This window comes from Sphaeramia orbicularis, chromosome 9 (assembly GCF_902148855.1).
Source record: "Sphaeramia orbicularis chromosome 9, fSphaOr1.1, whole genome shotgun sequence".
Classification (NCBI taxonomy): domain Eukaryota; kingdom Metazoa; phylum Chordata; class Actinopteri; order Kurtiformes; family Apogonidae; genus Sphaeramia; species Sphaeramia orbicularis.
In genome coordinates, this window is record NC_043965.1 from 51,003,684 (window position 1) to 51,016,616 (window position 12,933).

At 36.6% G+C, this 12,933-nt stretch overlaps 1 protein-coding gene across 1 annotated transcript in view; it reads right to left on the minus strand.

Annotated features, from left to right (window-relative positions):
• The window catches only part of adgrd2 (adhesion G protein-coupled receptor D2), a 90,679-nt gene that overhangs the window by 66,539 nt on the left and 11,207 nt on the right, over positions 1–12,933 (minus strand). The window contains exons 5-7 of the mRNA XM_030144249.1: positions 10,379–10,501; positions 3,147–3,232; positions 384–701 (exon numbers count right to left, since the gene is read on the minus strand). Coding sequence (XP_030000109.1) covers positions 384–701; positions 3,147–3,232; positions 10,379–10,501 — 527 coding nt within the window. The remainder of the gene's footprint in view (positions 1–383; positions 702–3,146; positions 3,233–10,378; positions 10,502–12,933) is intronic.

Here is a 12,933-nt window from a genome sequence, read left to right on the forward strand (position 1 = left end):
GCGTTACAAGACTAAAGCTATGCAGAAATCACAATTTTACCAAAAATGTGACTTATTCAGTTATGCCATGAGGCTAACGTTATGCTGTTTACATGATCACTTGAATAATCTGTTAACTCCAGAAATCAGATAATGATCAGAGTATTAGTGTGAATGTAAACAGGGTCAGTGATAATAATCAGTATCAACTTATAAGAACGTTTTTGTCGCGATAATATTTCTAGCCACATCCGAATAGTGTACATTAGACTAAATAAATCGAGGTCCATAGAATAGAATAGAATAGAATAGAATAGAATAGAATAGGCTTTATTGTCATTACACAGGTTGTGCAATGAAATTCCATGCTTTGTTTGAACATTTTGGTGTCTGGACCTCTTTACCTCTTTGATGGCCTGCCACTTGGGGGCGTTGTCCTGGCTGATGATACTGTCCGCCACATTAATGAACTTCAGGCTGAGCTGCTGAACGCTCTCCAGGCTGTGGTTGGTCATGTAGGTGTCCGGCTGTGTGGGGATATCTGCAGCCATGGACAGGACCTGGATGAGGGACACCATGTCCACCGGCTGCAGCCCATCCTCCTGGGTGTCTTCCAGGGCCTGGATGCACGCATCCAGCTGGACGGTTGCTTCAGTCAGGCTGGTCAGCGCTGATAGCTGATGGCTAAACACCGACTGTGAACAGACGGAGAACCAGAAATACTGCTTTTATATATGACTCCAATAAAATAAACAGATAAATAGTTTGTTAGGTTTTTTATGATCCACACAATTAGGCCATCACACCAGTCTGCTACAAGGATGTCAACCATGCAGCCTAACACGTCCATTTGGTGAACCAACACCGGCCCACCAAGTGGTCAGTCTGGGCTGTGGGATGAATTTGTGAAATGAAAAAATTACACTGAACATATTAACAGTCAAGGATGTTAAAATCCTTTGAGTTCAGAAACCACATACAGACTAATTTGATCTGAAGTGGGTTGGACCAGTAAAATACTATACTATATTTATAATATATAATGACAACTCCAAATATTCCTATTTGTTTTAGTGTGAAAAAAATAAAATTACAAGAAAATGTACATTTACAAACAATCCCTTAAAAAAAAGTGAACCTGAACAAAAATGAACAACAAGAAATGTCTTACAAGAAGTAAGTGCAATTTTAACAATATTCTGCCTTTTACTAAATGTTCTGAGTATTTGTAGATCCACTCTGATCTCTAAAGCCCTTTTCAGGCTGACAGAGAACCATGCTGGTGCTGGTTCCTACACCTAATCTCGAACTGGCCGACATGTTCACACTGAAAATCAGAACGTTTGTTAACCAAAAATTTGGTTCCCGACGAGCACTAAGTAAAACTTGTTTTTTTTAAGCAAACTGTGACGACATGAGTGTATGACACCAGGTCGATCGTATCAAAAGCAGAAAAATGAACAAACCAAGAACACGTGAGAGTGGAAAATGGCTGGGAGACCGAGTTGTAATGTTCTGTGTTGCATTAAATAAAAACCATCTTTACAGAGTTTTGTGTCATCTTTACTGCCACTCGTATATTCAGTTGCAAACAAGCAGTTTTTCTCCGACAACCTACCCCATCATGCATCAGTCCTACTACATCTACGGTAAGTGTCGAGAAACAAAACAGTAGCAATACGACATGCCCCTTTTTGTTTTTGTTTTTTTGGTGGCAAAGCAACTCCCTCTGTCGATGACGCATCATGGGTTCGCATAATGGTATGAACGCAGGTTGTTCACGGGCAAGCACTTTGGTTCCCAGAGTAACTGGTGCGTGAACCAGCTCCAACACTGGTCTGGCTGGTCTGAAAAAAGCTTATGTGTAAATGATAAACTGAGACATAATATTGTTAAAACTGCACTTATTTTTCTAAATAAATTCCAGGTTGTTTGTGTTATTCACAATTTGTTTTAAGTATAGTTTGTGGTAATGTAATTTTACTTTTTCTTGTTTGAAAACATAGAGAAAAGTTTGGAGTTATTTATAGGTTATTCTGTTATTTTACTGGTCCAGCTCTCTGGAGATCATATTGGTTTGTAGGCAGCCTCTGAACTAAAATGAGTTTGACACCTCTGGTCCACTACATGGACTTGAATATTCGTTAAGTGATGATACAGTAGTTTGGATATTTGCTTTTTTTTCTAAGTACTGCTGGAGAAACTTATGCATGAGTTGTTTTGGGGGACCTGGAATTCCTGAATGGTCAGTTCTGTTTTGTTCTGTATCATTCAACATAATTTTTTGTTAGTATCACCAAAACAAATCCTTCAACTTTTGACCAAAATATAGACGTCAGCATCTGGTTTTAGACACTTGAAAATGCACAATGATGTTCTATTCAGTCTGCACTTTTCAGTCATGCAAACTGCGAAACCTTCTACTGATCTCATCACAACCATTAAGTTATTTGAAAACATGCATAAAAATGTAGTACATATCCTCTTGAGACCCAGCAATGCATTTTTGTCCTTTGTAGGGGACAAGAGTTTCACAGCTTTACTAAAAAAAAGTCCAATCAGGACAATTATTTAATGTAAAAAATCCCAAACTTTTACCTTCCTGAGTCTCAAGAGAATATTGTAGTGTTCATATGAGCTATAATGTTTTGAAAGGGTGTGTGTGTGTGGGGGGGGGGGCAGTGTGAAATAGTGAACAGAGCAAACAAATTTTTCTTTAAAATATTATGTTTACTTTGAAACAAATATTAATTATTATTATTTATTATTATTATTATTATTATTATATTATATTATTAATAATTAGTTGCAAAAAAAACCCAAACAAAAACCTCAGCTTTGGAACAGCATAGAAATGATAAAAGTAAATATTGTTGTTAAGTATGCAAACCCAGTATACCCAGTATGTTAGACTGCTTTATCTTTGATTGCTTACATTTATAGCATAATAGGGATTGCTGATATCGAAAATTCAAGTTGAACAATGTGGTGCAACCAAAGCTGATAGAGAAAGACAACCGGTCTATGCAATAACACTGCAGGGTATGAATGAATAGAATGCCTAGAAGCATGAACAGCTTTAGGATTATAAGTTTATAGTCTTTAAACAATGATAACACTTTAATGTAAATGGTGGTGTATGTGTTGGTCCTGGGTCTCAGGTCTACCTGGGTTTTGTTGGAGAGCATTATGAAGTGTGTCATGAAGGAGGTGGGCTTAGATTCACTCATTTGCTTCATCTTCAGATATCGCTCTGCGAAAAAAAGAAAAAAACAAATTAAAAAAACATCAGGGTATGACTGTGGATGAAGTAAAGGCAGCCTGCTCTGCTGGCTGCCTTTTTTTTTTCTTGAAAAATCTGAAGTATACAATTAGATACATGTAATACATGGATAATCCACCAGGGGCGAGGAATTCATTCACCAGAGGCCTTTCCAGTGACAGAAGATTGTCATTAATGAGGAAGGAGGCAGAACTTTGCCAGTTTTGAAAAGGAATTACCAATTTGTTAAACATGTTTGTGTTATATTGTGTTTTTGTTTGTTCAAAAATAACAATACTTGAGCATTGAGACCTGATGTATCAAATATTCTACAAAATGGAAACTCATACATAGAAATTGATATTTGAAAAAACTTTTTTTTGGTTGTTCAGAAGGACCAAGAAAGGCTCCAGTTTCAAAGAAATGGAATTTTCTGTCAATAATTTAATGGTTCAGGCTTTACAGGGTTTAGAAAGTATAAGTGAACTTTTGGCTTTCTTTGGAGGATATTTGTCTGCACATGGTTATTTGGCAACTATTAGTATGCAGAATTATTATGCAACTAAATAAAAAATGAAGCATATTCCGTTCTACTTGTTTATTTTCATCTGTTCAAGTGAGAATAACAAACAAACAACTCAAACAATAAATCTCTGACCAATATAGCCAGTCGTCTTTATATCAGTCCTTCCATTCACTGAGTCTGTCAGTTTCTTGATTTGTTGATAAGCAACTTTTTGTGCAGCAACATCCACACCCTCTCAGACACTGATCAGAGAGGCATACTGTTCATCTTCACCATAAATCTCCTGTTTAAGAAGGGAGAACACGTTCTCAAAAGGGTTTAGGTCAGGTGAAGAAGGCGGTCATATAATTCTTCCGTGTTTAAAGGCTTTACTGGTTAGAAATGCAGTGGAATACTTCAATGCATGTGATGGAACATTGTCCTGAATAAAATTCATTTAAAAAACCCTTTCTTGAAAGACACAGACTTTTTCCTTGACCACTGCTTGATGAACACATCTTCTAAAAACTAGAAGTAGGTTTGGGATTTGATTTTGAGTCCATCTTCAACTCAAACAGGCAACACCCAAACAGGCAACACCCAACTAGCTCATCTTTAATAATCCCAGCCCATACCAGAACCCCACCTCCACCTCAGCATCTAAGTGGAAGTGGAGTTCTGTGATGTTACTGATGCAGCCGTGGGTCCAACTGTCTGGTCCATTAACAGTTACTCTGACCTCATTTGTCCATAAAACCTACAAATACATGTCTTCAGATAATTCTTGGCCCAGTCCTGATGTTTCAACTTATGTGTGTCTTATTGCTCAGTGGTGGTCTTATTTCAGCCTTTCTCATCTTGACCTTGTCTTTGTGACCTGTGCATCTTTTACTTCTGGACATTGTAGGTAGGATTTTGTTCTGGAACATAGTAGTTCTGCAGGCCAATGTGGAACTGGTAGTTTCCCTCCTGATTCTTTTTTAAATCTTTTGCTGTTAATTTGTCTGTTTTCTTCTCTTTCCATATTTTGTGACCCTATTGACTCTTTGTTATAAAACATGTGATCCACTTGTCATCATGCTTCAATAGTTAAGCTGGTATAAGATCGTTTCATCTGTCTGAAGAGAATTTTACAATTTTTTTACTTTTCACTGTTATTTAAATCCCTTTTTTATCCATTTTACCTGAAGTAAAGAAGCTGCCTAATAATTCTGCGCACCTAAATATAAGCTGTTAACATTTCAGGCCATATTCTCTCCTATTATACAAATAAATATCACCTGAGAATGACTAATTCCAACATGAAATTTAATTTAGTTTGGAGTTGGAAAACTTGCATAACTAGAAGCACTCGGAGAGCGCAGACCTCTGCCAAGGCTGATCAGTGCCCCCCCCCCCGTGGGCCCCCCCACGCCAAGGAGGTTATGTTTTTGCCAGGGTTTGTTTGTTTGTTTGTTTGTCTGTCTGTTTGTCTGTCCGTTAGTGTGCAACATAACTCAAAAAGTTATGGACAGATTTTGATGAAATTTTCAGGGTTTGTTGGAAATGGGCCCCCCCGTGGGCCCCCCCACCCCCGATCACCACCAAAATTTAATCATTTCTTCCTTATCCCATTTCCAACAAACCCTGAAAATTTCATCAAAATCTGTCCATAACTTTTTGAGTTATGTTGCACACTAACAGACAGACAAACAGACAGACAGACAGACAAACAAACAAACAAACAAACCCTGGCAAAAACATAACTTCCTTGGCGGAGGTAAATATGATGATATGGTCAAAATACTCATTTGCCTAATAATTGCGCACACAGTGTACGTTGTTTCACATTGTAGGAGATATTTGTTAGGTTTCCACTAAACCTGCATCTGCACAAACCATAAGAGGACATTCAACATACATAAACGACACGGCAAGACATCTAAATAAGGCCTAAATAGCACAGATTAAAAACAAACACTGGAAATGTGAAAATGTTTGACTCTTAGACAAATGAATGTCTCCACCTTCTTTTCACAAACATGGTAATATAATTAGAAAGTTCAATTTTTTGCAGAATTTTTAAAATCTTTTTTTTCCCCCCATTTACTTATTAAGGGGCACAACTTCAAATGTCTGTAGCAGAAAAACTATTGGTTGAATTCACGGCAAATTGAGTTTACAGATTGCCAGTGAAACATAATACATGCCACTACATTTTGGAAAAAGTAGTCAAAGTCCAAATTTTTTATGAATTTTTACATTCTTTTTTTCTTCTCCCATTTACTTATAATGTCTGTAAAACATCAATTTTGTTTCAATTTACTTTAGACTTGGTACATATACAGAAGCAATTGATATACTGACATCAGCACATGCATAGACATCATGACATCAGCTGGATTGATGCCATAATAAGCCAAAAATACGTGCGAGGGGTGGCGTTTGTTGTGCCTGGCACAACATGTTCACAGGTTTATGACATGTTGGATTTATGTGACCACTAGAGGGAGCAGTGAGTCACTCTGCCGGTCTACCATGGTGAGGAGACCTAACACCACTGGGCCTTTGACCAAAGCATCAGAAAGTGACCAGATGGGATGAGAACCACTAAGAAACAATTTTTAGAGTCAAAGAAAAGAAGTGATAAAAATAGATGCTGTTGTTTTCACCCCTGGACACAGCTCTGAATGGAAAGGATGGAGTTTGATGCTGAAATGGTAGTGTTTCTTCTACATGGGTGAGTTTTATTATTTGAGGTGGAAGCAGTAATGTTTCCAAAACATTTTAAGCTTCTAGTTTTTTTTCTAAACCTTGGGAAAAGCTTCTTGAGTTGAGTTAGTAGATATTTGTGTTGGTAGGAAAGACAAATTATTAATGTTCAGAAAAAGTATTTTTCAAGATTCAACTTTCAACTATTTCTGCATTAAATCAAGCCCAGTTAGCTTGGTCAGTAGAGCATGAGACTCTTAATCTCAGGGTCATGGGTTTGAGCCCCACACTGGGCTGAAGCTCCTACTTCAGATTTGCCTTTGAAAAAATAAATGAACCAATAAGTTGTCTTCAAATACAGTCATGGAAAAAATTATTAGACCACGAAAAGGCATCAAAAACAATGGTTATGCAATCAAGCACTAACTCCTGTGTGTATCATGTGACTAAAACAGACAGAAAAGAAAACTTGGAATGCCTAAAAGCACTGTTTTTGTCAGTACAACGCCAAATAAAGCTACTGATGTAAGAACTGAAGTGATTTTGGTTATCAAGAAAACATGGAAAATAGATAGATATCAGCTCTGAAATCAAACTCCTTTGAGCTGTTTTTGTTGTTATCATTATATTTGTCCAAACAAATGTACCTTTAGTTGTACCAGGCACTAAAATAAATAAGAAACTGATGAAAACAAGGGCCATTTATCCCACGACTGTAGATCCTGTCTTTGAACTCTACACAAAGCTGATGTTTGTCTAAAACAGGTAAATATTCCACTAATGTCTGGAACGCTATGAATACTATTCTGAGTTGTATTGGTGGATATTTCTGATATTTCTGATGTAAGAAAGACCAAGTTATTAGCCTAAATAACAAGTGTTTTATCCACTGGACACAGACTTGAAAACAGTGGAGTTTGATGCTGAAATGGCAGCATTTCTGTTACACTGCTGAGCTTGATTATGAGGCTTATTAAGGTATAAGGTTATTATGGAATGCTCTTATCTTTAGTAAGTTGACGCTTTTTGATCCACGGTTCAGACTAAACTGTGACAGTTCTGACCTTGTTTGTTCAATTCCGAACAGATCTTTAGTTCAGCTATTGACAACACAAACTGTACAGAAAAACAGAGGTGGTTTGTGGTTCTACTGTGATTGTTTTCTGTCTGAAAACGGAGCTAAGCTAACAGAACCGTAAACTATTAGCTGATACAGCATGTGAAGATTATAAGACCGTGTTGTTTTGATCGACTGTCAAAATACATCACTATGAGTTTTAGTTTGAAGAAGAAAACTGGATGAAACCATAATACAGATGTGTGTAAACACTGAGCTTTATACTTTACTAAGTTCTGGTGCGATGCTTCCTCCTACTTTTGTGAGTTTGGAATATGAACACTACATAAAACCCCTTTAAATCACTGAAAATGTAATGGTATAAGATAATTGGTTTAGAGACAACACATTTTCTGATTTCTTCTCATCTAAAAAATCTGATGTGAGAGTTTCCCATGTTAACTTGTTGTAGGCCATTTGCTTCAGAAACATGAAGCCACCCACAGATGTGGAAATTTTTTCTGTTTCTAAACAAAAACAACACTTGTAAAACGGCAGACAACACTTTCTGCACCTTCCCAAGTTTAACGGACAAAAAAAATAACCACATATTTACTCTGTGGAGCTTCATGTCATAATGGCATAAATCAGGTAAAAATCCTCAAGTAACATATTTAACTGCAGGATTTAAAGGAGCTGAAAATCAACATATAGTATTTCCAGAAGGGCAAAATAATGAAAAGATAAAAAACATCCAAGGACATCAAAGAAAGTTCTTTATGACAAATGAATGAATATGTTACTGCAGGTCAATAAGGAAAGATAACAGCTATTGAGATATCAGAATATTACTTCTCACAGTATGTAACATTAACAGTAGGTAGGTGGATAACACAGCGACCTTCTTTTATTCTTTTGAGGCAAGAATTTTGCAAGAATCTGTTGCAATGTTCAGTACATAATACACAATTAAAAATTAATTATGTAATGTAAATATGCTTAATATGATATTTAAGTTGTGTTTTTAAGGTCAGCTTTATTGTTAATATTAATTTCATGTTACAGTAAGACTGTGAATGCTGCCAATTATCTTTAAAGTTGGTCTGTAGGAATAAATGTGCATAACACCAAAGGATGTCAGACGTTCACCAGACCTAATAGTAATAATGAATTAGATTTATATAGCGCTTTTCTATGAACAGATACTCAAAGCATGTACAGCAGGTCCATTATTCATTCACTCACACATTCACACTCTGGTGGTGGTAAACTACATTTGTATCCACAGCTGCCCTGGGGCAGACTGACAGAAACGCGGCCCCTCCGACAACCACCGAACATTCATACACCAGTAGCAGCACTGGAAGCAAGGGGGGTGAAGTGTCTTGCCCAAGGACACAACAGCAGATGAGTGGGACACAGCAGGATTCGAACCGCCAGCCCTTCGATTATTGGATGACCTGCTCTACCCCTGGAGTGAATGTGTCCAAATGTGAAGGACAAGAAGTAATATTTCTAATCTGATCATGTAAACAATCTAAAAAAAGTAACTGTGGGTCATAAAACAATGATATTTAGTGATATTATAGTATGAAGGATATTTATTGTGAGGTTCCAAATATAATCATTGTGATATGCCATTTTCATTTTCCTTTTTCTTTAGTGTTTAACATTAAATAAAAAATAAATTAAAATGTGCAAAAAAAAAAAAAAACCAATAAAAATGAAACCATCTGTTTTTGTCTTGTAAAATCTTTTATCCCTTCTCATCCTTTTTGTTACATCTTAAATGCTGTTTTCCTTAATTTTTTTTGTTACAGCTTCTTCATCTTGTTACACATTAATAATGTGTTTGTCTTTGTTTTGTTTTTGTCATAAAATCCCCCTTGTTATAGGTTTTTCATTTTCTTTCGTCTTTCATGACATACTTACCTCCGCCAAGGAACGGCGGAAGTTATGTTTTCATCAGAGTTTGTCTGTCTGTTTGTCTGTTAGCAAGATAACTCAAAAAGTTATGGACAAATTTGGATGAAATTTTTAGGAAATGTTGATACTGGCACAAGGAACAAATGATTACATTTTGGTGGTGATCAGGGGGGTTGAGTGGTTTTGCCTTGGCGGAGGTTTGTGCTCTCCAAGTGCTTTTCTAGTTTTCTTATGGGTTCTTGTCTACAAATAATTGAAACCCAGCAACAACAATAAGGTTTCTTCAACCAAAAATCAGTCTTTAACCTGGTAAGAAATGACGATTTCATGTTAATCGTGACAGTATCGACTGATGAGATCACTTTTATCATCACATTGTCCAACTTATTCCAAAACTTACTAGAGTAAATGTATCAGAATTAATTTATACTAGATCCTCTATAAATGCAAGTGGTTCTTGCATGAGATTTCATTATTAAGTATTTCAGATGATTGAGGCACAATTTGTAGTATTTATTTGTACTGAATGTTCTCAGTTTTCATGAAACAACCAAACATGACCATCTACCAAACAGTGAAATCTAAGATACATAACATGATAATGACCTGGTTAATTTGTTTAGTTTTTTTTTTTTTTTATGCATCCACTAGGCTGTAACTCATTTCTCAAGCTAACTCAAGGCTGAACATTATGAGAACATAGTATGAGCAGTCCTAGGCCCTTAGATGCACATTTTTCTTTTTTCAGACATTTATTGGTGAACTGATGAGTAAAAATGTATTAAAATGTACTGAAGCAAAATATAAAATGAAATATTCAGACCCTGAGGATAACTCCTGTAGTGTCTCTATTGTCTCCCTCTACAGTAGAAATACCCATAAGTGTGAAAACAGACTGGATATTATGAATTACAGAAAGGACAAGAACATCATTTGTTATGTCATTGCGTCCACTCACCTCGGCTGCTCCTGCAGATAAAACGCAGTGGATCAGAGCAGTCTGTCATGTCAAACAGTGGGAGCTGATCTGACCAGCCTTGCAGCGTCTTGCAGCCCTGCAGCTCCATCTGGTGGTGCACCGCTATATACACAGTCACACCACCGGACATTCACACAAACAGCACAAGAGTTAGTTAAAATGAGTCAGTTGCACAAAGAAAAAGAAACAAACTTTGTGCAGAAAAGGGTGAAAACATCAGTCGAGTAACAATAGCTGATAAGTCAATATTATCCGTTACTATATTTTAGTAGATTCTATAAAGCAGGGGGGTCAAACTCATTTTCTTTCAGGTTCCACATTCAACCCCATTTGAGTTCAAGTGGGCCAGACCAGTAACATAATAACATAATAGCCTATAAATAATGACAAGTTCAAATTTCTCTCTGTTTTAGTGCAAAATTAAATTATGAAAATGTTTACATTTACCAACTATCCAAACAAAAATATGTGAATTACCTAAAAAATTTGAAATTTCTTAAGAAAAATGAGAATTGAATGAATTTTAATAAAATTACACCTCAACTTATTATTTATATGTTCATTACAATTGGATCTATAAAGGCACAAAACATTTACTAACAGGCATTATATTGTTAAAATTGCACTTAATTTTCTTTAGACATTTCAGATTGTTCATATTTGTTCAAGTTATTCACATTATATTACTTTACTATTACTAACATTATATAAATTTTTTTATGAATTTTTAAAATCTTTTTTTTTTCGTCATTTACTTATAATGGTCGAAATTTTTCCATGCTGTCTATGTCTATGCTGACATCAGCAGAGGTATAGACACGATGACGTCAGCTGGATCAATGCCAAAATAAGCTACAATATGTGCGAGGGGTGGGGTTTGTTGTGGCACCACTTGTTGTTAAGGATAGTTTGTTAATGTAAATCTTTCATAATTCACTGTTATTTTTTTTGCACAAAAAACAAATACAGCAAGTTAGAGTTGTCATTATTTATTTATATTTAAGTACTATTTTTTCACATTAAACCAAGAAGAAAATTTGGAGTCATTATTTATAGGTTATTATGCTATTATCTTATTATCTTTACAGACCAATTGTGATTTCAAGTTGAGATCACAATTAGTCTGTATGTGGAACCTGAACTAAAATGAGATCAACACCCTTGACTGTTAATATTGTCAGTGTAATTTTTGCACTTTGCAAATTTAAGCTGTGGGCCAGATTGGACCCTTTGGTGAGCCAATTTTGGCCCGTGGGCCGTATGTTTGACACCACTGCTAAAAAGCATCAAGAAAGAATAAGAATAATTCATGAAAACATTGTTAGTATATTTCTAAAGCTTAATTTGTCAGTGTAAAAGTAAAAACTATGTGCACAAATCCTTCATAGGAAAAGAAACCCATTGAAGCGGGGGAGTTTCCATCTGCATGGAGCTAAGCTGTGGGAATCCCCTCCATCCTTCCCTCCCTGCTTCTTTGTCTCAGATTCACCTCCCTCTATCCCGTCAGGTCATTCAACATCTGTCATCTGTTCATACGTGTCTGAGTCAGACACAAGCGTTCATTTCTACAGATCTATTTTTCTGCAGAAATCCCCCTGAATGAAACTGTGGTGCAGGAAATGACACAATCACTACATTATGAACACTGATCTGACTGATCTAATGTCAGATATGAGGATTCCATTCAGGACAGGTGATAGTAGAGTGTAAGAATAAAAAATATATGCATTTTTGGGACATTTTGTTGGGTAACCGATCCAGAGAAAACGTCAAAAGGTCAACACACAGCATAGCATAAAAACAGAGGAAATCCCAACAGAAGAAGAGATAGACTTGAGATATGTGAGATATATAAGAAAATGTTGCTCCTTCATGATGAAGATTCACATTGTGCATGAGCATGTACCACAACAAAATGTGAGTAGTGTTTAACACAGGGTTTCTCAACCCACTAATGGCATCATGAGCCTATTGCCCCCGAGATGCCCCCCCACCCACAACAGTAGTCACTAACGCACCTGCACGCATGACGATGTGACCCCCCCCCCCCCCCCCCCATGTGCTCATGTCCCCCCAGGAGAGTGTCCACACACCCTGTGGTTTAAGATATAAAGGAAACATTTTCACATTAGCAGAGGCGCCTCCAGAAATTTCTCATTGGGGTGCCCAGATGGCCACTTAAAATCTTGGAGTGGCACACCAAAACTAGAAGCCTTAATTTCAGGATGTTATTACACTGCTGTAGTATAAGGCAGGTAGAAGACTATCAGGAAACCTTATGGAAACACCGACTGATATACTTTGGTTTACTGTGTTACATTTAAAGTTACTAATGATCTAATGTGCATAGAATAATAATAGTACAGTGTGTGTGTGTGTGTGTGTGTGTGTGTGTGTGTGTGTGTGTGTAAACCAGCTAACCAGCAGTAAGCCAGATAGCAACATATAGAAACCAGCTAACCGGCAGTAAACCAAATACAAAACATATATAAACCAGCTAACTATCAGTAAACCAGATAGAAGCATATATAAAC